The 25,031-nt window shown below is 39.4% G+C and overlaps 1 protein-coding gene across 3 annotated transcripts in view; it reads left to right on the forward strand.

The window, feature by feature from the left end:
• The window catches only part of nup93 (nucleoporin 93), a 28,856-nt gene extending 5,672 nt beyond the window's left edge, over positions 1–23,184 (forward strand). The window contains exons 1-20 of one of the 3 annotated variants that reach the window (XM_015605797.3): positions 6,211–6,416; positions 9,465–9,527; positions 10,865–10,993; positions 13,120–13,194; positions 14,114–14,206; positions 14,384–14,523; positions 14,960–15,092; positions 15,376–15,536; positions 16,333–16,498; positions 16,678–16,771; positions 18,278–18,469; positions 18,785–18,911; positions 19,460–19,532; positions 19,645–19,689; positions 19,995–20,111; positions 20,213–20,331; positions 20,676–20,793; positions 21,182–21,265; positions 21,357–21,485; positions 21,733–23,184. In XM_015605797.3, the coding sequence (XP_015461283.1) occupies positions 10,901–10,993; positions 13,120–13,194; positions 14,114–14,206; positions 14,384–14,523; positions 14,960–15,092; positions 15,376–15,536; positions 16,333–16,498; positions 16,678–16,771; positions 18,278–18,469; positions 18,785–18,911; positions 19,460–19,532; positions 19,645–19,689; positions 19,995–20,111; positions 20,213–20,331; positions 20,676–20,793; positions 21,182–21,265; positions 21,357–21,485; positions 21,733–21,843 (2,070 nt within the window). In that variant the 5' untranslated portion in view covers positions 6,211–6,416; positions 9,465–9,527; positions 10,865–10,900 and the 3' untranslated portion in view covers positions 21,844–23,184. Of the gene's footprint in view, positions 1–6,210; positions 6,417–9,464; positions 9,528–10,864; positions 10,994–13,119; positions 13,195–14,113; positions 14,207–14,383; positions 14,524–14,959; positions 15,093–15,375; positions 15,537–16,332; positions 16,499–16,677; positions 16,772–18,277; positions 18,470–18,784; positions 18,912–19,459; positions 19,533–19,644; positions 19,690–19,994; positions 20,112–20,212; positions 20,332–20,675; positions 20,794–21,181; positions 21,266–21,356; positions 21,486–21,732 lie in introns of those variants that run through there. The other 2 variants (XM_015605796.3, XM_007249199.4) reach the window with 2 other exon arrangements.
• Positions 23,185–25,031: the final 1,847 nt, after the last annotated feature.

A 25,031-nucleotide genomic window follows, 5' to 3' on the forward strand; every position in this document is an offset into this window, starting at 1 on the left:
ACTATACGTGCTGTATTTAGGAATGCTAGGGGTGAATGTATGTGTTCTATTTGACAAAAGATTATACTCGCTATCATGTTTCACTACACTTTATTTCACACTGGATTTCTCCTTTAAATGTTCTCAATACACATCATATTATCGGGTGTCCGCTTTCAAATCCAAATACAGATAAATACAAAAAAACTTTTTTTACAGACAATTTTGTGCCTCTGTCTTCTTCCCTGTGCCCATTTTTTTTAAATGACCCTAGAGAGTATTAATTTGTAATTTACGTAATTGCTGCATCATTTACGATGTTAAGAAAAATTAATCTTATTTCATCCCTTTATTAATCGTAAATGATGGTTTTAAAACAGCATTGAACGTTCTGCATGCTTTTAGCACCATGCTAAGTAAATTGCCTGTACCATTTTAAATTAACAGTTACAGGCAGTTTGGTCTTAGGCTGGATAATAAGATATTAAACAGTAACTTTTTAAACAGTGATTTAAAACTGTTGAAACCAAACAAATAAATTAGTTAGAATCTGATTATACACACTGTTCACTAGTTTTACTTAATATTTGAATTGTGGAAAAAAACTCAACAGTCAGAAAGGTACTTGGATCAGACATGGGTGCCAAAAAACTTGATCTATTTATTATAAATATGCATTGATTTTCCAAAATGCACATTTGATATTTAATTATTAGTTTACATGTAATGATTGGTGTCAAACAGTTGTGTTTAACAGATATGTTAAGTGTTGTGTCTTCAGATCCCATTGTTTAACATTTATTTTACTCAGGTTTATATGTAGTGCTTTTATGCTATAACAGATTTTAAGAAGAAAATTGAAGAAAATGTAAATATTTTGCCTGTTTTTATAATTTCAATATACTGTAATATGTTGAATTATAACCCCTGGAGTGTAATCTATATCATATTGTGAGGTTCTTGGGTATTCAGGTCAGTAGTTGACTGCTCCGGTTATATAGAAGCTGGTCACAGATGTACTTGTATGTTCTCTTTTCTTTTTCTAATGGTTCCACATGGAATCTGCCCAATTGTGGCATTTAAGATGATCTGCTGTCTTGAATAACATCTCAGGGTTATGCAGCTGAATAGAAGCTAGAAGAAAGGCGACAGATATTGGTAGCTGGTGCAGCTCTGTCACCTCCAAAATCCTTGCAGTTTCACCTGGCTTTGAGTGCCACTTGTGGTTCTTTGAGAGCACTTGTGTAACAAAGCAAATAAGAGATGCCTAAAAAAAGGAAAAAGGAAAGAAAAATGTCTGTGGGATTCGACTAGGCTAAGACTAAGGCTAATTCTCTATCAGTGGTAGTGCTGGGTGGTTAATTGAATTAATTTGATTAATCAAATTACTGTTTTAATGCATTTTTTTCATTAGGTCAGTTTATTTTGTCTCTTTCCTTTAAAGAGCTCTTTTATATGGCAGTGATTTTCATGTTGTGCACTTTTCCTTAATAATAATAATAATAATAATAATAATATATATATAGCTCCAATGTATTGCCACATCTGCAAATAAATAAAAGAAAGGTGAAATTATTGAGATTTGATCATACATATCAAGATTTTTAATTGTAACTCACACTTGCACATTTTATTCTCTTTATTTTTTGTTAGAGTTTAAATAGTAGCAGTTTTCTCCACTGTAGGTCTCTCATTATATCGCAGCTACATCAGCCTGGGAAGATGAAGGTTATGAGCTCTGTTAAGCCCGTCACTGCTTCTGTTTGGGCAATGTCAAAGGACAGCTAAAAACCCCTGGCTCTTGGTGGAGGGCATTGATTGCTCAGTACTTTCTACATGAGCTCACAGACACCCTCTGTTGGTTCATGTCAGAGTCATCAGAAATCGAACGCCAAGAAAAGTACCCAGCTTTTACCTGTAGTCCCTGAGCCTGTGGTCATTATATGAAGTCAATGTGTGATTGGTCAGCACCTCTGTTAATGTGTGCTTGTAATTTGCAGGCCGTAAGTCGCAGCATGGTCTCTCAGTTGCAGTGCTGCACTTCTTGTTCAAAAAGAAGGGCCTTCTGTTTTTCACACAGCAGCTGTCTAATCTACTGTGTACCTTCACAACAGCACAAGGGGGCTTGAGGAGACACAGCATCAGGGCGTAGAATGTGCTGTGCTGTGTTCCCAGCAGCTGTTCTGATGAAAACACCTCTGGAGGATAAATAAAAGTTAGGAATAGCTTATACCTGTTTATAAACAGTAGTTATGGTTTTCTGTATGTTTCAGGAGGTTTAGACACATTTGGGGGCTTTAGTAAAGCAGTTTTTGTTTATGGTTATGGATGATTGATAGTATGGCAGTTTTGGCACATTTTTTCTGGCCTCTGTTTGTTCATCTATCAGTATTTTAAAACCTATATTGATTTGATTATATATATTTATTACATTTCAGAATATTTTGGTGTTTTTTATTGTTCTTTTTAGTGATTTTGTTACTCAGCAATAAATTAATATTTATTTAGAATTGTAATCCAGATAATAACAGCCTCAGTGTAAGAATAGGCAGATAAATACATGAAATATTAGATGTTGTCCCATAAGTCCCATACCTTTTATGTCTAATTAGGTATTTTCTCATTTTTTTAGTTTCCTTTGCCCTTTTGCTGTACTCATCATCATGATGACATCAGGATTCATAATTCACGTGGTTCACACATTAAATAATAATTATCTGCAAAATGTTCCTAAAACATTATGTGAAAATTGGAATTTCTTGCTCCTTGGCTTACCCTACAGCCAGAAAGTGTAATTTGTATTTTAAGCCACCCCTGGAACACATTTCTGAACAAGCTTAGAGATACTGATACATAAAGTACTTTAATTGGCTCTCTAAAAAAATCTCCAGATTACAATTTACAAGATTTGGTCCAATTTATGTTATAGCATGTCCTAGCATAGCTTTTTCTTAGCACTGTGAACAGAACAGTCATTTTCTATTACTATTCTTTACTAGTACCAAACACATTTTTGGACAATGTAATTACAATCCTATAAATAATTACAATATTGTTACGATATTGTTATTATTCTGCTTTACAAACCTTTCAAGACACTTTTATGACAAGAAAATAGCTTGCTAATACATTCACACATTACATTAAAAGATAAATTCATTTTGAAGGATTAAAAATATTTAAACTTTTCAATTTGAAAATATTTAATTAACCTTAATAAATGAAACACAAGCAAAATAACACTGCGGTTTACAAAAAAGTCAGCATAGTGAATCATTCAGATTAATGGGTTCTTTTCACTAAGTAAATTCAATGGGCAATGTTGAGGTCAGCAAAAAATGCTGAGGTATTATTAAGATATTTTACAATAAGTGTATAATGTAACTATTGTGACAATTATTTTGGCTTAGGTTTAGCCTAAAACTTTTTTGTTCCCCCTTTTACTGCTTCTGAGCAACGTTTGTAATTTTTTAATTAGGCCATGGTTAACATTAAAAACAAAAAATCTCTGCTTCTGTACATCATCACATTTGGACAATTTCAATTTCAGCTCTATCAGAAGGGCGGTGCCCAGAAACCAAATAGAAGCCCATTACCTGGAAATCAAAGTTAGTCATGCGATGACACAGTAGTGACTACATAGAGAGCATGAGGTCATGCGTCTGGATAATTTAATTTATTTGATAGACTTGATTTGTTTTCAGGTGTTGCCTTACAGCCAGTGTGTAGTATTTAGCATATGGCCTAGTTTTCTGTCTCTGCTTTTGAAGCACATTTTCATCACAAGTGGCTGAATAATTACATCTCTAACAATTTCTGAAGTGTCAGTCTTCTACCTTCAATCCTGATCATCATACAATAGGAAAGCATAGAGGCTTTGCTTAGATGTAGACTTAGGCTGGTGGTGCAGGCTTAAACCCAGGCAAGGAAGGGACTGTTGAATGTATAAAGGTGCCACGAAAAAGATTAGCCTCTGCATCTGTTTCATATTATTATTTTGAATTTTTTTTTTATATACATTGAAATTAAGTTTTGGTCAAAACCAAAACCAAAAGTTTTTTTTTGCTACTTTTTCACTATTTAATAAATTAATGTAATTAAAAATGTCATTTTCTTTTGCTTTTTATATATTAACTACAGTTTAAAACTACAGTTTAAAAATATGTGGATCAGGGTGTAGGGCTGGCCTGCCACCACTGCTTAAAAAATCCTATCATTAGACTGCTTTATATTTTTTTGGGGCATTTTCTGCCAATATATTCTCCAAAATAGTCTGTGTAACACTGTGTAACAGCTGTGTCCTGTAAATCGCCTAGCAGTAGCAGTGTTCAATACCTGAGTTTCTTTTGTGTAAATGTATAAACGTAAAACATTGGAGGCTCCCAAAATTTCTGTCTGTTATTGCTCATGTGTCTGTACATTATAAATCATGTTATATGGAATACAATGGATTTGTGTTGATTCATCAGATTAGCTTATTGATTCTTTTATGGTTTCGTATCATATCCTGAAGGCATAGTACCCCCCAACCCCCTTCACTCATGCTTGCACCACCCTCCTTCCTCAGCCTAGATTTTTTTCTGTGGTAGGGCCTGCCAGAGTGTTCCTCTTACTGGAAGTGCACTTAGTGCCTGGCAGTGAAGCTCTCTCTCTCTCTCTCTCTCTCTCTCTCTCTCTCTTTTTCTCTCTCTCAGTCTCTCTCTTTCCATCTCACTCTGGATTTTTTCTGGTTAAAGATGTACTGTGGCTTGAATTCATCAGTAGTATTTCTCAGTGAACCTAACCTAAGTGCAAAATATTGTGTATCTTTTCTATGTAATACTGAATAAGGATTTAATTTGTGTGTCTGTTTAAATACATAAATAACATGATTTACATCTAATATCACTATAGTCAATTCTGCTCCTTCTACATGAAATAGTATAGTATAGTAAGTACGAGACCTTTCACATGCGCCCTTCTTCAGATCTGAGATAAGCGTGTATGTGTATGTGTGTAGTATGCCTGCTTGATAGATTAATCAATTGGTATCTATACGTATACGGGTTATTGCGCTGGGTGCTGCTCTTTAAGGCTGCTGAGGTGTCTGAAGCTTGTCTGAAGACAAAGGAAACGCACGCTGCTGATGAGGCGTAGCCGCTCCTGTCTTTCCGTGTGTGTGTGTGTGTATATGTGCGCGAGAGTATTCTGGTAAATTCGATGTGTATGAGAAACAAGATAATATGTATTGATATATCTGTATATCAGTGAAGTGTATGTGTGATATACAGCGTACTACAATGTGTAGTGGGTTTTATAGGGAGACAAAAAAGGAGGAAGAAAGGTGTGGACTGATTGAGAGAAGGCAAATCTATAGTGAGCTGGAACAGAGGGGTGGTTGAGGATGGAATAAGCAACAGAAATTGATGGACAGAAATGAGTAGTGGAAGTATGGCGAAATATGCCACTATAGTGGACTAAGATGGCGGACTAAGAATCGTACCATCTCTTCTTTCAGTTTTACTCTCTTTTTTTCCCCATCTCTCCTACTCTCCCCCCTTCTCTCTCTCTCTCTCTCTCTCTCTCTCACACACACACACACAGACACTCTTACTTACACACTATCTCTCTCACACTCTCTCTCGCGGTTCTCTCCTGGTCTCTTTCTCTCTCACTCTCCCTGAGAGCAGCCCCTGTTGTCTGGTTGCACACAGTGATAAATGCAGGCGCTCCAGCACAGAGGGTGAAATTGCTGCACATGTGGTTGTGTGTGCCCTGGCGAGCCCTGCTGCTCCGAAAGCCACTGCACTCTTCTCATTAACTAAACATGACTCTTAAGAGGATTATTAGCCCAATTTCTGGACAGGATGTCGGAAGCCATCAGGAGAGGGAGAAAAAAAATCCATTACCATAATTGCATTGCACTAGGGTAGGGGTGGCGGTGGTGGTGAGGGGGGGTTGGAAAGGAAGGATGCAGAGATGTATAAAAAAGGAAGAAATGAGTGAGACTGAAAGAGGAGGACGGCAGGGATGCTGGAGGGGAGTGGGAAGAGGGAAGAGAAGGAAAGAGGGTACAGGGGAGGAGGGGGTGGATGGGTGATGGAGAGCGCTAGACGGCTGAGGTTGAATAATCGCTCCTCCTCAGGCCCCCCCCTCGTCTGAGCGCTGACTTGGTACGCTCCTCCTCCGACAATAAAGCAGCCCACAAGAGCCCTGCTCGTGGCACATATCTGGGTTCAGACCACTCAGCCGGCATGGGGTGGGAGGGTATGTGTGGCAAGCTAGAGCGTGGGCCGGCACAGAGTGAGCGAGGTCAGAAAACGCCCTCGAATGGCGCTGGCCCACTTCCTGAGGCGAGTCAAGGCAAGGCAAGTCAGGAGGAGAGCCGCTGCAAGCGCCTCTCCTGGCTACCTGAGCCTAACTGCACTTCTGCGCTGACAGGTTGAGCCCTGGCATGAGTAAGTATCACCCACACTCGCACACACCCACCCACGTATACACACACGCATGCATGGTCTGATTATACATATACTTATGCAAATGTTCAGGGCAGGTGAGGACAGTTACACATGCAGCGCAGATGTCTGACAAAGCATGCATACGCAGAACTTCCATTCTGTCTTATAATCGTGTTCTCTATAGATCAGGGGATAGATGATTTAAATGATGAAGATGATGGTCATGATGGTGAAGGCTTATTCGCCATACAGGAAGTGGTGGCATTAGGGTGGGGTTCCTCTCCTGTTCATTGTTCAGAAGTGAAAGCAGAGAGGTAGTGGCGATAGGCAGGGAGGTCTTCCTCAAAATAAAAAGAACTATTAAGTTAAATTCTGCTGCCATAGCACAGGTATGGAATTTGACTGTGGGTAAGTATATCATAGTAGTGTTTCAGTGTATTGTTCATTTCTCCAGCAAACTGCTCTTCTTTTGGATCCTTATGGGGTAAAATATGTTTTGTTATATGTTTGACTGTGTGTATATAGCATGATACCACTACAGAAAGTCTTTAATGGTTCAATATAATTCTTAAAATATAAGTCTTAAAATGTGTGTGCAATTCGTATGTGCTGTGGACCACCGGCACTCTTGTCCTGTGTGTGTAGTAGTAGTAGTATCATGTCAGATTGTGGAACATGTATGAACTCTTTAAATGATGATGAGCTATGCCCAGTGCAGGGTTTCATATAGAAATTTAATGCTTCTCTTGTGGGTTACTACACCCTTTTTTCTTCCCCACCTACGTGCAGGGCTCTGTACGAGTGCATGGCTGCCTGGGTGTGAACTGCTCTCTTTGTGTGCCACATAGATAGATTTTCTCATGGTTAATGATGAATGTATATTTTCACCTAAATGCAAGCAGAAATATGAAGGCGTTAATGTATGTTGCGACAGAGTCCGAATAAATCACAACACCGTAGCAATTTAAAACATGATATTTTCAGTGTAGTGTGTAGATCGAAGGAGAAATATATGTAATCTGTATAGTTTCTGTAGTTCCTTGTGAGGAGCGAGCTGATCTTCCGAAGCTTTACCAAAGGCTGCAATATATATAAAAAAATGCAAGGAAGAAAGAATGACAGAAAAAAGGCTTTAGGCTTTCAGACTGGGTAGAACCTGTTCTGTAATACAGGAAACTTGTTGCCAGTGGGTGGCGCTAGTGCCTCTTTTGGCCCTGCTTGGAGGACAGGGCCACAATGACTGAGCAAGAAATGAACACTGGTAAAACCAGCGTAAAATCAGCACTGGGTCACTTTTCAATTTTATTTGACATTTCCTTTGAGTATAAAAGATGGAAAAGTTGCTTTCAGTTGTGGTCCTCAAGAAGAGAAGGTCTCTGTGCAAGACCTCCAGAGCCCCCACCTCCCCCATCAGCTCCCTATCACGCCTTCATTCATACATGTCATTTAGTCTGCATGTTCCCCAATTCACAATAAATCAATCCTCATTTGCAGCTGTCCGTCACAGGGGCATCTGAGGCATGGGCGGGCTATGGGGGTTTGAGGTTTTGAGCCTTCGGGGGGAGGGGGCTGGTGGATGAAGAAGTATGGAACAGGGTATGGAAGAGGGGGGGAGGGGAAAGATGGGCTTTAGCCTGGTACTGAAGATAGAGGAGCAGAGGGAATGAATGGATGAATGAATTCTTTATACGTTTAACATCTTTTTTGCGCAGCCAGATCTTTGTAGAACGTTATTTCGAGAAAAAACATATGCAATGGAGATTGAGAAGCGGTTCTAAGTATTGTTGAAGCTATAGATAAAAATATGTTAAAATATATATAAAAAATAAATTTTTAAATGAGGCAGTGGCCTAAATGACTTAGACCATGAAAAGACACAAGGGATGGCACATGATTGTGTGTAACATCCCTGATCCTCGGTGGGTGCGGTGAATACCTGCTGAGAGCTTTGCAAGGGGTCCAAAAGGCGCGTGGCATTGGCCGTATATGAATGCTTCGCCATTTAACCCCACCCATCTGCATTCGGACTGACTCCCTTTATTTTAACCTCCAAACTGACCACTGCCAACGGCCCTCAGATATGTGTACCATTGCCTTCTCCCCCAACCCCCACTGTGCTGCTGCATGTTGCAGATGGCTTTCTTGTGTCAGTGTGTGGCTCCGCTCACAGAGTGAATGTGCTCATTTTGTCTGCAAAAATGTCTTTTTTTTTCCTCCCCCTTCCTATCTTCAGGCGCTGCAGACGGGTTTTTACTGCTCTGTGCTCTTGTGAAATGAGCAAGCAAGCAAATGTGCGTGCACGTATGTTCGGCCGCCTGCCTTCGTATGTTCACTATACGTTTTAGGTTTAAGATGCACAGTGTGTTCCTTACAGTCAAGTTTTTTAATAAAAAATGTTTAATGAATTTCAGCTATCTTCCAGTCCATCTGCTCTCGCTTATTTAGATGACATCCCATTTTAAAAATCTGTGTCTTCTGGGCAAAAGCGTCCCTCTTTAACTCCTGAAGATACAACTAAGGCAACGTGGAGTTAGGTGTTCTACCAGTGTTTTAATATTGGTTGAGAAAGATCTTTTGTTCCTTTTGAATCTCTCTAGTCAAAGCTTTGTGATAAGGCCTTGTGGTAAAGCTTTGTGGTAAAGGCATCAATTAGGAGCCAGTAGCCCAGTGGGTGGCTCTGCATATATGCTAATGCGTATATGTATTTGCACAAGTGCGGCTTGTTTAAAGTGCGCAATTCTTTTAGAATCTTCTTGAATTTAACTGAAGCTGTGCCAAAGTGGCCGAGGCTAGTGTGGCGCCACCGTTTTGGAGGAATGGAATTGCAGTGTGGTGCAGGGTCGATTCTAAGCTCATTTTTAGAAGTGATCATGATAATGATGGCAATTCTCCATCTCTGGCCTGTGGCGCTCTCGCCCTGGAGGATGAAGGGCGAGGGAAGCAGAGAGAGAGAAAAAGAGAGAGACAGAGAGGGCGTGTGCTCTGCTTGCGGAGAGGGAAAAGTAGGTTGCAGTGCATTTAACCTCCAGGCCGTGTCTCTTGTTCCAGGGCTTTCTGAAGAACGAGAGAGACAATGCTCTGCTGTCCGCCATCGAGGAGTCTCGACGCAGGGTAAGTTTGTGACTTCACTGCACTATTAACCTATTTGGCCATCTTTTAATGTAATTGCCAGTCATCTTATTAAACGTGCTTTTTTATTATTATTATGTATATATATATTTTTAAATTTTTGTCATATTTCTTGTCTTATCTAACCCCACCGAATATGTGTAGTGTCTTCTTCTGGGTAAATAAAGTCTTCACTATCTTTCTCAGTTCTAGAGAAGTCTTTACGGCATGGCTGATTTTAGGTCATTGCCTCTTCTACCCATATTTCCTCCTCAGCGGCTATCAGAGGTAAAAATAGGAAGCGCCTGCCTGCCATTATCCCCCACTCAGACCTCTGCCAATATCAGGGTCAATATCCCCTCTGTGTCTCTACTTAATCTATTCAGTCCTCTGATTTGGGAGGGGTGGAGCACAGCCAGAGGAAAGCAAAAAGCAGAGGGCAGTCTTAAGACCAATGCTACCTCTCTGCAACACAGCAGTGCTGTCAAATCTGTTTTTCTGACTTATCTGTTGCCTCATAATAGTGGGAATGGTCCAGAATATTACCTATAAATGTAGACTGACACGTTTAGATCCTTCCACCTTTAGTTTTAGTTCAACAATTTAGATATATTAGAGCTGCAGCATTGATATACATGAGTGCAGTTTTAATTAAAAAATTAAAGAAGAACCGTTCTGCTATAGATACACTCAGATTTGCCAGAGCGTTTCCTTCTTAACTTGGTGGTAACGCTTCACCTTGCTGGCTGATGTTATCTCCTCCCCCCGCCCGCTAGCTCTCTACTTCAACATCATTTACTTCGCAGTTCAGAAGCCGTTTTAATTAGAACACTCGCAATTATCACGCGTTGATCCTTCGGGAGCAAGTAAAATAGACAAAAGGTCTAAGGATTCAATCAGGGCCTGGGCTAAATCTGTAGCAGGCGTGAAGGCAGACCCAGTTAGTGGCACACTTCCCATAGACAGGCATCTACACCATCAGGCTTTAGAGGTGCAGACCCAGATTGATGCTTTAAGATGCTTTGTCTCTTGCTCTGGAGGGCATGGCCTGGATGAAAAAGGAGACGGTAATGTGATGGTTGTTAGTATTTATTGTACACTGCAAACTCACAGGTCCAGGCCGCTCCCTCTGCAAGCTATTTTTAATTCGTCACATGGTGGATAACCTATTTATTCAAAGGGGCTTTTGAGTCTCTCATACTGTTCTCCTTCATGCATGTTCTTTCTCTGTCTCTCCAAATCTCTCTCTACCTCCCTCCCTCCTTCTGGCTCCCTATCTCATCTTTCTGCCTCCCTCGCCCTCTCACTCTCTCACTCGCTCCTCACTCTCTCACTCTCAGACATTCCTGCTGGCGGAAGAGTACCACCGCGAGTCTATGTTGGTGCAGTGGGAGCAGGTGAAGCAGAGAGTGCTACACACCCTGCTGGGAGCAGGAGAGGATGCATTGGACTTCAGCCAGGATGTAGAGGTCTGCAAACACACATTTTTGCATACACACACACACACACATACACATATATAGAACTTACACATCCACACACACACACGCATGTGGATATAATTCCAGCAGGAAATAAAACTCAATGCAATAGCTCCTAGTTGTGGCTTGGTGCTAGAAAGAATCCAGGAGCACATGTATGCTTCTATATGTATGTACATACAATATGTGGCCTAGTATTATGTATGCAGCCCCTGGCTATTTGTGGCCTGAATCTTCCCTACATTAAAACATGCATAAGTCCACGTGATGGAGCGTGAATGAAGAGTGTGCAAATTGTAAGTGACCTCCTATAGTAACCATGTCGACTGCATCACAAGGAATTCAACTCATAAATCATTTTTCACAGTACTGATTTGGTGTATATATAATCAATCCCATTAGCAAACGCAAAGGAAACTGTGACTTTATTCTAAATCCGGGTCAGCTTTATTAATGAAAATCTGTTGCATTGATAGAAGCGAAGTTTTTGAATATGTGAATATACGGTAAAAAAAAAAAAAAAAAGACAAATTGCATTGTTGTAGGTTAGTACATTGTGTCAATTTGACGAAAAAAATAAATTGAAATTCCACATATTTTACAATTAATGCATCAGTAGAAATGTTCCAAAATGACATTGACTTGTAAAGTACATTTTGTTGCAAAGTTTTACATGACAAAGGCGCTATTGTCGCTGTCTTCATCTGTGCCAATTTTTACTTCTTTGAAACCTTTGAACAATAAACATTTTTTAATTCATTGTTGTACTTCTTTTGATGATTAAGACGTTTTTAGGAAATATATTTAGATTTGACAGTTAATTTAAATTGTATTTAAGGGAAATATTTATGTTTTACCAAAATATATATTTTAACAGCATTTGCTACCCACTGTAAATTGGTGTCTGAATACCTGAATTTGTTCTCAGTTGTTTAAATTGGCGAGTATTTTGATATACCCAGATATGGCCAAAAATTCAAATATCAGTTAAATTTATTTATTTTATATCAGTAAAATATGTGATTAATGTAAAAAATGTATGCCATTATTAGTAGAAAATAGACCAATCGCCAATCTGTCCAACTGTGAACCCCAAAATGGCTGCCATTATCTTTAAAATGGTCAGAGACAGAGAATGCACTGTTAATCATTCAGTGTGATGCCCTATTTTATTGTCCTGCGAGAGCCACAAGTTTGGTGTGTTTTGTTTGTATGTGTTCTGGGTTTTTGTTTCTTTAATTATTAAGTAGCAGTTCAATTTTCCATGTATGACCTGCTGTTCACTTCCTATGCCAGGATCATCCCCTATCCCAGTTTTCAGCTTTGTTTCTCTACATATCTTTCCTTTCTCTTTTCTTCCCTTTTCCTTTCCTTTCTATTTTCTCTTTAACTATTTCTCTTGATAATATCTTACCTATTTCCTTCCATATAGTATTACTGTTGTGAAATCCTGACATCTCCACAGTGGCATCTTTGCAGAGAGGCAATGTTCTTAACTTGCAATGGAAGTCTATGTAAAAAAAAAAAATAATAATAATAAGTAAAAAACGTATTTTAATACAATGTAAATAACAACTCTCAGATTCTCATGTCAACTGTCAGGTTCCAAATGTGAAAATAAGAGACATGGAAATACATTTAAGTTTTTTATCTGGCATCAACAATGTGTAATGTGCGCACACAAACATCTAACGACTCCGCATTTCACTGCAGGTTGCATATTCTTTGCATATTCTCTTTCCAAGCTTTTCTCTGCGGCATTTGTTGATTTTTCTTCCTTTGAAGGGATAAACTAGCATTTGGCCGGAGGTGTGTTCGTGTGTGTGTGTGTACTCACGCTGTTGAATAATGTGCAGTCAAGCGTGGGTTATGCTCTCCACAATGGCTTTCATGCTACATTGCTTGCTGCATTTAGATTAAAACAAATTGGTGATAACGCAAGCTCCTGTACTCGACAGACCCCCTCCCACACACACGTACATAAATATCCATATATTCACAAATGGTTTAGTTTAGGCCTTTCTTATTGTGTAAAAGTATAGCCCTTCTGTGCATTAGACAACTAATGTGTTTTGTGTGTTTTGTTTGTTTTTTGATTTAATAAATAAATGCAGCCGAGTTTCGTAAGTGATGTCGGGGCTCCTGGACGCAGTGCTCTGGACAGTGTGGAGGTGGCCTATGGCAGACAGGTGAGCGGACTGCACAGGCACATACCCCCTAAATCTGCCAACTCTCTCTGTGTTTTTTTTTTTTTTTTTTTTTTTTAGGATACATATCCCAATGAGAATATAGTGCGCTGTACATGAAAACATGCGCCCCACTTTAATTTATTTATTGGCACTGCACTATTAAAAGTAAAGGCACTACGAAGTGTTGTTCGAGTTCTGTCATAGAGTAAGCATTTTAGTTTGAATAAAGTTTTTTAAATTACTATAGAATCTATAAATCCACTTCAATAAAATGTAAAAGGTTTTTTTGTTGACAAAACAGACTTTTTTTATTTAACCATATGTTTTTTCTATATAAAAAAATCAGAAGAATGCCTGATTCTGTTTTTTTTTTCTGAACGATTCAATGATGGGCTCAGCTAGTTCAGAGTTGCTCCACTAACTGCTGATGCCTGTGTACCACTTGACTTGGCAAAATCAGGTCATGTTATGCAAGCCAAGCACAGCAATTGATCGAAAAGATTGATTGGCTGCAAGGGGCATTATGGGTAATTTTCCCGCCATCTGTTCACAAAGAGGGATAGGCATAATCGCTGACACTTTCTCCTTCTCCTATTCTTTTTTCCCTCCTCCTGCTTCAGTTTTTTTTCTATATATATATATATATATATATATATATATATATATATATATATATATATATATATATTTTTTTTTTTTTTTTTTAATCTCTTATTTTTTATTACCTCTCGCAGTCAACATGTGCCGTCATATCGCCTGTGGGATCTTGTTTCTCATCTTTGTGGTTTTTTTTGACGACCTTCTCAACGTGTTCATTGTTTTTGTTCTGTTTTTCATCATCCATCACTTCACCGCCAGGTCTTAGCCCTTCCTTCTCAGTATGAAACTGTCTATATGAGCTCTCCTATCTCTCCCTCAGATCTACGTCTTCAATGAGAAAATAGTAAACGGACATGTTCAGCCCAGTCTTGGTGATTTGTGTGCGTCAGTGGCCGATAGTCTGGATGATAAGGTAAGACTCGTACTTGATAGAATGTTTTCCAAAGAGCTTAATGTTCCACAGACTAAATTTGAGCCTTTTTGAACAGTGTTTTAGGGTCCAATTAAATATCTTTTAATTTTTTGCAGAGAAGTGTAAATTGATTAGTTTATGGATTAGTTGTGTGACTGTGTACGCCTGTGTTTGTAGAATGTGTCCGACATGTGGCTGATGGTGAAGCAGATGACAGACGTGCTGCTGGTGCCAGCCAAAGACACACTGAAAAGCCGCGTTGCTGTGGAGATGCAGATGGCTTTTGTCCGACAAGCCCTGACCTTCCTGGAAAACAGGTTAGAAAGGAAAGCAATGAAACTTGCTGGAATATGTCTCTTATCAATAGAATACATTAAAAAAAAGAAACACATGTCTGTGTAGCACTTCAGACAAGGCCTTTCATGATAACTGATTGTTTTAGGAGGCTATATTGTCCCAGAAATATTATTAAGATTATTTTAAGCCACTGATGCAATGTTATTATAATATAATAAAAAAGAATATCTGTGCACTGTTTTGGCTTGATAGTGTCGACATACCAGCTCATTGGTATGTTAATTACCTCTACTTGCTAACAAAACACAATAGACAATATTGAGGTCAGCAAAAATGATTGAAGTTACATCGATAAATTCCTTTAAGTTGATAACAGAATTAATGTGTCAGATCTATGTCATACTAAGATATGAATATCTAATTCGTATCATTTTAACCCTTTTTTCTCTTTTTCAGTTACAAGAACTACACCATGGTGACTGTGTTCGGGAACCTGCACCAGGCTCAGCTGGGTGGAGTACCTGGCACTTATCAGCTGGTGAACAGCTTCCTCAACATCAAACTGCCCGGCCCGCTGCCAGGCATGCAGGTACTGCACCAAACTGCGCAGCACAGCAGACTGTAGTGCGTCCAATGCTGCATCACCACGCACCGCACTGCCCTGCATTAGCAGGGCCCTACAGTAACCCACATGCTTTCGAGTGTGCCTGTGCACATTCTAGATAACATGGCGACGGATTCTCCCAGCATGAGCAAATAAGCCTCTTAGTTCAGATGTGCTTCAGCATACGCTGTTGAAAAGAGGGTAACGGAACGCAATAAGACCGAAAGATGAACCCTGCTGTGTGTGTTTGCTGTGTGTGTGTGGGAAGCAGGATGGGGAGGTGGAGGGGCACCCAGTGTGGGCTCTGATCTATTACTGCCTGCGATGTGGAGACCTGTCTGCAGCCATGCAGGTGGTGAATCGGGCACAGCACCAGCTGGGAGACTTCAAGACCTGGTTCCAGGAGTACATGAACAGCCCTGACCGCCGGTGAGAACACTTAAGAACTGATCATACACTTAGTGCACTGTCTGTCTCTTTCGTCGGTTTGTTAGACGACAGTACAGTTCCAGACATGCCAAAGCATTATTTTAAATGTTTGTCAACCAGTTTCACTGAAGATGTATAGAATGATTATAATGTGATGTCAGTACTGTACAATTTTTATTTATAACAGGTAAGCTGTAAGGACTGGATGTCGATGTGCAAAGACTCCATTATAATTGTGAAAGGACAAAAAGAAACATTCAGAATATTTTAAATCATAAAAAATATGAATATATATATAAATAAACCAATGACTGTATACCTGCCTTTTCTCTCTTTTGGAAGAAATCAGATATTTTCTTTATTATTTAAATTTTTTTTTGTATATTATTTTATTTTATATGTTCAAGAGCCTTTTATAAATGAAGTATAATTCTCAATAATGTCCATTTAATTCTTTTTTTTATTTAAAAAAGAAAAAGAAACTGATTTCTCCCAAAACTAAGAAAAAGTTACATATTTGAGATATGTGGGTTTTCAATGGAAAGGCTCAATAATTTAATATTATTATTTTTATATAATAATTAACTGCAGAGAATATGGAACATTGTTTTGTAATTATAATTATATTGCATTATAAATATAATTGCATTTATAAAACATTTATGCCGCTATTAAATAAAATATAAAAACTGAACATATGAATGAATGTATTGAAACAATTAATCTAAAACTATTATACCTGTTTTATTCTGCTTTTCTTATATAAAAATGAATTACACTGGTCCTCGTTTGTCAGTCTGGCTCCAGCTACAGAGAATAAGCTGCGACTGCATTACCGACGTGTACTACGCAACAGCGCTGATCCTTACAAGCGTGCCGTTTACTGCCTCATCGGCAAATGTGACATCGCAGACAACCACGGAGAAGTGGCAGATAAGACAGAGGACTACCTATGGCTGAAGGTAAGAATCCATCCGCTCTTCAGTTATGGCTTTGTCGTATTTTTGTGAATGAGCTGCAGAGAAGTGATTGCATGCATGTTTGTGCTAACTAGCTGAGTGGACAAGTGTGTATATGAGTGCCCATGTGGTTGTGTAGGTGCATTATTTTCTTGCATTAAGCCTGTTTCTGTCTCCTGCAGCTGAACCAGGTGTGTTTCGATGATGACGGCAGCAGTGCTCCGCAGGACAGGCTCACACTGGCTCAGCTACAGAAGCAGCTCCTGGAGGACTATGGTGAGGCTCACCGTTTAGATTTTAGATTAGATTTTCAGAGTTCAGTATGCATACTGTTAACACTTGGGTTAAGATAGACCATTGAGGTAATAAATCATCGGTTCAGTCCCATTGTAGAGGGAGTGATTTGGAAAATGGAAATTAATTTTTCACAGTTTGACTTAGATAAGTGTGTACCATTGTGCTTTGCTGTTTTTCTCCTGCATATTTTTTTCTGCTCTTTCTCTCACGCTTTCTTTCTCTGGCACACACTTTTGTTCTTTCTTTCTAGCTCTGTATCTCACATTCTCTCTTAATGTTGATATTCTTGCTTTTGCTTTCTTTACTGCTCTCCATACTTTCTTTCGGTCACGCTCCCTTTCGCAATTTCTCTCTCGTGCTCATGCTCTCACCCATTCTTGCGTCTCTTTCTTTCTCTCTCTCTCTCTCTCTTTCAGTCACTTTCTCTCTTTTGCTTTCTTACTAGTGCACTCTCTTTGTCATATTTTTTTTCTCTTGCTCTCTCACTCTCTCTCCTGCACTAATTTTGTCCTGCTCTTTTTCCTCACACTCCCTCATTCTCACTCTTGATTTTTCTGCTCTCTATCTTGCATTCTCTTTCTCGCTATATATGTGTGCATATGTGTGTGTGTGTGTGTGTATTAACTCTCATTAACTCTTATACTCTTGCGCATTCATTCACCCTTTTTCTTTTGCACTTACTGTCTGTTATGCTCTTTACACTTCTCTCTCGCTTTCTCTATCTCTCTCTCTCCCTCTCCCTCTCTCTGGCTTAAAACTTCCTCTAGCTGTATTTTAAAAGGCGTTGCTCTCCATTCTTCTCCACCTGCCTGATGAGTCAGGCTTATCTCTCCTGCTGCTCCTCCACTAGGCCACATTAAAGACTCTCTCTCGATGATAAGGGCTGCTGCACTCCTAGCAGCTGCAGCTCTTTTCATTGCTCTTTTTAAAGACGGCAGCTCGAACCGCAGACTAAATGAGAGGGGATTATTTCAGCTCATGCAAATGGAAAGAAAGCAGCCCATTTAAGCGCTTTATAGCCATGGACGTGTGCACCAGAACCTATTACTCGCTTAAAGAAGCATTTGAAAGGTGCAAACCCTCACTTCACTGCATTAACATGTAGGTGTTGTTCATTGCTTTATATTTAGTGGTAGGTAGCAACGTAGAAAAGCAACATGGAAAATGTAAAATTTGTACAAGATAAGATAGAAATCTGTGGCCTGGTGGTACATTAGTTCCTTTTCCTTTTGATCTACACGTGTGCTTGTCCAATCATGGACATCTGCTCATCAGCTCATATACTCAGAATCAGGCATTTTGCCACTTTTTTTAGCGTACTCAGCTGCATGAGCAGTCATTGAAAAATGCCAAGGCTGGCTTCACGTGTGATGGAGAAAACGCATGTGTTAGCTTGCCAGATTGGTTAGTGGCATATAATTCATACTCACAGAGCATCACTGAGGCTTTGGTGTTCTAATTGTTCCCGATGGGTTTTCTTCACAGGCGAGTCTCATTTCTCGGCCAGCCAGCAGCCCTTCCTCTACTTTCAGGTGCTGTTCCTGACTGCACAGTTTGAAGCGGCTGTGGCATTCCTGTTCCGAGTAGAGCGCCTGCGCAGTCACGCTGTGCATGTGGCTCTCGTCCTCTATGAACTCAAACTGCTTCTCAAGTCGTCAGGACAGAGCGCACAGCTATGTAAGTGAAGCCTTTATACATACACTAATACATACTCTAATACGTATAGCCCTCCATACAGACAGAGCATACAGTCGTACGTGTTCTAACTAAGTGACTAACCTCTGGTAACTTATTCAATTATATATTAGTGAATCTTATCTTAAAATACTAGATTAATAGAAGGCAGTTTAGCTCTGAGAGCCTGCAATGGGTTAGGTTCCGTTGAGACTTGAGATTGTACAATATTTGAAGCCAGTTAAAGATGTAACTTGGTAAATTTTTTATAATTTCAGGGTAAGATAATTTTTGTCTGATTTATTGTCTTTTTCTCAGTGAGTCAAGAACCAGGTGATCCTCCAATGGTGCGACGGCTAAACTTCATCCGTCTCCTCATGCTCTACACACGGAAATTTGAAGCCACAGATCCTCGAGAGGCCCTGCAGTACTTTTACTTCTTGCGGTACGTATTCCCACCACACTGAGCCCAACTGAGGTCTTGTGAAGCTGACCTTAGATCAACTTCTGGTTGAAGTTCGTCGTATTCTTCTTTTTTTGTGTTAAGGGCCAGTGGTTTAACTGGAAGTCATTTGCCTTCACTGCGAGAACTGCTTTCCTTCTCTGGGAAAGGATGAATAATTCATTAGCGGCTGTGATTGCTTTTGGAATGCTCCCTGACTCTTGATGATCTCCGTGAATAATTAAACTATTTTCACACACCAAGATTCAACTTAGTCCAGTGTTTTTGGGGGCCACATTGTTTAATTGATTATTGAGAAGATAAAAGATGAACCCATTCGCAGACAGTTGAACAGGTTCTTCTTAGGTGTTTGGATTGGCTCCATATAGTCCATAGTTTTTTTAATGCTGCTTTAAAGCTGTTTTTTTGTTTTGTTTTGTTTTTTTACCAAATGATCAAAACAGTATGTTTTTATATCAATGTTATTTTAACCTATATGTACTTTTAATACATGTAAGGTTATATCTTTGCATTGTTCTGCTTGATTGCAGGAACGAGAAAGATCACCAAGGAGAGAATATGTTCATGCGCTGCGTCAGTGAGCTGGTCATTGAGAGTCGTGAGGTAGGGTGGGGCCAGCAGGCTGACTGAATGGGCTCAGGCGTTTTGCTCCTTTAACCATTGCTGTTTATTATACTGTTTCTTTGAATCCCTGATTCCCCTTTTCTCTTTATAGTTTGACATGCTTCTGGGAAGACTGGAAAAAGATGGAAGCAGAAAGGTATGCCTCTGGCTTCTGTGGTCTTTTATGTAGCATTATCTAACTTGCAGAGCAGCTCAAACAACGCTTTCAGTAATCATGCCTCTATTCAAAGCTTCCCCAGTGGCTTTATTTCGACTCATTGTACTCACACTCGTTCATTATTGTAACCATTCAGCTTTACACGGAATGCAAAATTGTTCTATTGTTTCAGCCCTCGCAAAGTACAGTGTTCTTTTGTTCTTTTGGTGGCGAAGTCTTAAAATACAAACATGTGTTCTGAAACACTGCCTGGTTCTAAAAAGGGACTGTGTGAATCCTTTCAGCCTGGCGTGATTGACAAGTTTGCCGGAGACACGCGGGCTATCATCACCAAAGTGGCCTCAGAGGCAGAGAACAAGGGCCTGTTTGAAGAAGCCGTCAAACTGTACGAGCTAGCCAAGGTGAGCAGGAGCTTGATGTGTATAAAGCAGGATAAAGCAGAAACTCTTTTTTTAGGTTATAAGAAACCTCATCTCATTTCTCCCTGCCTTGCTTGTGATAGAACCCTGATAAGGTGCTGGAGTTGATGAACAGGTTGCTGAGTCCAGTAATTGCCCAGGTCAGTGCACCACAGTCCAACAAAGAACGTCTCAAGAACATGGCGCTGGGCATCGCTGAACGGTGAGGTTCTTCCCCTTAGGGCACGATTTATCCATGTCTTTTCTTTGTACTGGATTACAATTTTAGACATGGAGATCATAATAGACAGAGGCTTAAGTGTGGGATTAATATGGTGTAGTATCACATTGTGGTATTGCCCAATGACATACTGGATTTTCATTCTATTTCCAGGCACGACCACACTATACCAATAATAAAAGTCACTGGAAAAAAACAGTGCCACAGCTAATCATTTCTGTAACATGGTTACTTTAAAAAGCTGCAAGTCAACCTGAATAAGAAGGTCTTTCATATGCTATTAATGAAAATTTTGGTTCTAAAATTAAGGATTGTTATGTCCACAGGTTCCGTACTAATGGTGTGGCTGGAGAGAAGTCTGTGGACAGTACCTTCTACCTGCTGTTAGACCTCATGACCTTCTTTGATGAGTACCACGCTGGCCACATCGACCTTGCATATGATGTAAGTTTAGATATCTTTTGATCACTGTCTCAAATCTGCAGCCATGCATTGTTGTGAGGGGTTTGCCAAGCAGATACTCTGTAACAGTATTGGTCCAATATTAGCCAGTATTAGAAGAAAAACGAAGTATAATCTGAAATTATTCATTAGCCTACACTAATGCATGAATGTCTAACCCTGGAACCCACGCCTACATGTGTTCATCCCTCCAGGCTAGTATTCTAGACTTCAGTTTGAGCATGATGTTATTTATTTGGCTATTTTAAGCAAAGTGCATTCAGACAAATTCATTATTAAGAGGGTATCTAATTAATAGCCGTACCTGCAGATACTCAAGTTTACCGTGGATCATTCTAATACATACTTTTTTTCTGACCATGTCTGTCAGGTGATTGAAAGACTGAAGTTGGTTCCTTTGAGCCAAGACAGCGTAGAAGAGAGGGTGGCAGCATTCAGGAACTTCAGTGATGAGGTAAAGACATCAACTCATCTACATTGTAATAAATGTATAATATTATTTTGATACCAATTATCTCTCACACTGTTATTCCAACTCTCTGCAGGTTAGACACAATTTATCAGAGGTGCTGCTTGCCACCATGAACATTTTGTTCACACAGTACAAGCGCCTAAAAGGAGCGACAGCCGGCACACCAGGCAGACCACAGCGCACACTAGAGGATCGGGACTCGGTGAGGAAAGCTTAGATCACATGCAAATAGATTAAAGCAGCAGAAGAGAGTGATTTATAGCCATTAAACTCTTGTTTGTTACCCAAAACCCATTTTAGATTGAATTATCTGGCAACAAGCCATTTGCTATATTTCCTGTGCAGTTGACTTATAGTAGAGGTCACAGCAGGATGTATGCCAAATTGACACAGAAACATGACTCTGATGTTTGTGTGTGATTCTCTGTGTTCTGCATTTGTATGCACAGCTACTGCGCAGCCAGGCCCGGGCACTGATCACCTTTGCTGGGATGATCCCATACCGCATGGCAGGAGACACCAACGCCAGACTGGTGCAGATGGAGGTCTTGATGAACTGAGCAAGAGAGAGAAAGATTGTTCTTTCCCTCCTGCTTCTCCAACTGTTCCCATACCCCATCCACTTCTTGTTTCTCCATGCTTTGCAACCCCCTTGTGTGAATTTATATTTGTATTTCTTTTTCATCGTTTTGAAATAAAAAAAAATCTCAAACTTTTGTTCACCATATGTTTGCTTTGCTTTTGTTCCCACCATAAACCCATTTTATTTTATTATTTTTAGTTATAATAAGACTTTTAGTTACAATTTATCATTTGGCATCCATTTGATTTATTTTATTATTTTGGACTGGAACATTTTGGAGTAAAATGATGTGATTTAATATTGCATAAGACAGTGACTCTCAAACCGGTTACCAGGGTTTTTGAAGTGGTCAACATTTTTGCTCTAATATCAAAGAGCTAAAATATGTGGACCATCCAGAGGTTCTTGGGGACCAGTTTAAGATTTACAGATTTAAACTATAGACTAATCTACCAGGAATTAATTAATTTTTAATTACAGTTCATACTGCTATGATATCTCATGTTGGGGTAGGCATTCATAACTTCCTCAGAACAAAACTGTCACTGTTTACTATATCAAAACGAAGGCAGTTGACCACAAGCCAGCTGTGCAAAAGAACATGCCTTCATTGTGGAATGCTAAGAGCTGCCATATTGTCTCAGACAGAAACTGAAACGTGCTTGAGAGAGAGTATAGGAGGAAGGTGTTTGGAGTACTCCACTGATTCTCTCAACAGATGGTGAGTTAAGGAGAAATGCCTGTAGCGTACACAGATGGACATGTTGGCTTTGCCGCGCCTGGCTGCATTGTCTCAGCCCCCCTGTTTATCAAACCCAGCATTGCTCTGCATTTTTAACACTAGCATCTGGAGCTGCTACACTTGCTTTATTGCTCACCACTTCTATATTAACGTTACCTCAACCTAGCATTAGGAATTTTGTCTGTTGCTTAAAGCTTACTCCTTTTTTTAATTGTAAGAAATCTTTGATACAATTGGGAATGGTTGTGTGGACTGCTGCTTAACCACTAGCTTGCAAAGTATTGTTAACATGAATATCTGAAGGCCTCATAGCTTAGAGTCTCAAGCAAGAAGATGCCTGTCAGAGGACAAGGGGACCAGTGTGTGTAAGGTGTGTGTGCTGCAGCTGGTGTTGTGAATCAGGCCGATGCCACACGTCCGCGATAACCCGGCTATTTCACAACACCAGGGTGGCCCCACACCGCTACCAACATCAAGAACCGTGATGAAGAACTTCGAAAAATGTCCTCCAGAGATTCCATTTTTTTATTTGTTTATAAAAGTGATGAATGTGAAATAAAACATTTTACACCAGGATGTTGATTTTATTCACATTATATATTTTTAAAAATAGTCACTTGTTTCCTGTGTGTTTTTCTGCTGCATGAAAGTTAAAAATTTCCACCTGCCTCACACCAAACGAGTGTTCAAGTGATTCCAGTCACATACAAATATTCAGTGTAAGAATGAATTAATGGGATTCTAAGTTGAGCATAGTCACGTTATCTTAATAATTTGACGCAGTGTGCTCAGGATGGCTAGTCTTTTTTACATCTTGCTTTGATTCATTTTTTAAATAATTAAGTTTTTAATCTTGGATCATGCAAATTGTGATGTGGACATTGTGAGAAAGAAAATAGCAATGTGTCCCCATTAATTTAACCAGTGTCATGTTCATATTCTGTGGTGTATTAATATATATATATATATATATATATATATATATATATATATATATATATATATATATATATATATATATATATATATATATTTATTTATTTTTTTTTTTTTTTTTTTTTTATGTTTCCCCACAAAAGAAACTGCTGCTTCTGTTCGTGCTCCATTGTTCTTGTAAATTTCCACCAGCAGTATGTTGGAAATAACTTTAGAAAGAATCTGCTTTAGACTTTGCAAATTAAGGAAAATGAGTCTGTATGTGAAAGTATGAAAAACTAGTTTAATATTTTTTAAAGTAATTTCAAAGTGTTTAATGTATAGTTAGCGTTAGAAGCTAGGCTAAGACGTCTAACAAATGCCAAATTGCCATGTGCTGTGAAGTGACCAGTTTGCAGGATCCCCTTCCACTTCACCTCTTTTGTGTGCATAATTATAGAAAAATTAATCAGAAAGCTTGATAGTAAGACAGCCGTCAGGGGAGCACCTGTGGACAGATTTTGTGAGATCTGCTCTAATTTAACAGTAAAGGCCTCAGCAGTGGAGCTTCCAGAGCAATTTCTGTAGAAATAATTACTTAACCCAGAGCTGCACCCTGGGTCACATGTATTTGTGGACTTGAGTGTGTGAGTTAATGAGGAACTGAAAGAACGATCAGTCATGGCCTTAGGGGAAAGTCTTTCAGCTGAAACTACATAATGATTTGTCATTGTGTTTTACATGCGGTTATGACCAGCTGAGGTGAAGGTCACCAAAGGTGGGGTTTTCGAAGAGCTAACATCTCTCTTGCTTTTGGGTGGGGTTGTGTATATCAGATTCATGTCTTATAGCATAAAATAAGTACAATCTACATTTGTTGAAAAAAAAAACCCAGCTAATCTAATAAAACTATATGAGTGACTATAATAAATATTACTACATTTCTTTATAATTAAATGGAGGCTCTAGTACCCTGTGGGCCTTGATACAAGATGATATATTGAGGCATACAGTTTCTGTATGGCTTAATGGTGCAGCATATATGCCAGCACAGATGTTGCAGCTGGGCCTGTAGATCCTGCAAACTCATAGGTTGCCAAAGCTGACGTTCCATCTTGTCTAATAAATTCTTGAATATAAATCTTAACAACCAGACAGGCTGTATTACAGAAGGTATTGCAACTTGATAGAGACATTCCCTTGTGTATAGGTAAGCATTATCCTGCTGAATAAATGCCAGTTGGAAGCCCTGCAATAAGAGGCTACACATATGGGCGCAGGATGTCTTGATGATTGACCATCATATGCAATAACTCAACATATTATTACATCATCATTTGTAACAGTGTCACTTCACACCAAAAGCAGGACTAAAGCGCTCACCACATGACCTCCATACTCAAACCCAATCATCATCAGATCCCAATCAGAACCTGGAATAGTTGCTAAAGATGTTACGGCTCCACTCCGTTGCTGTCCAGGTTTCTTATTCGTGACAACACTGCAAA

The sequence above is a fragment of the Astyanax mexicanus genome, chromosome 9, assembly GCF_023375975.1.
Source record: "Astyanax mexicanus isolate ESR-SI-001 chromosome 9, AstMex3_surface, whole genome shotgun sequence".
NCBI lineage: Eukaryota > Metazoa > Chordata > Actinopteri > Characiformes > Acestrorhamphidae > Astyanax > Astyanax mexicanus.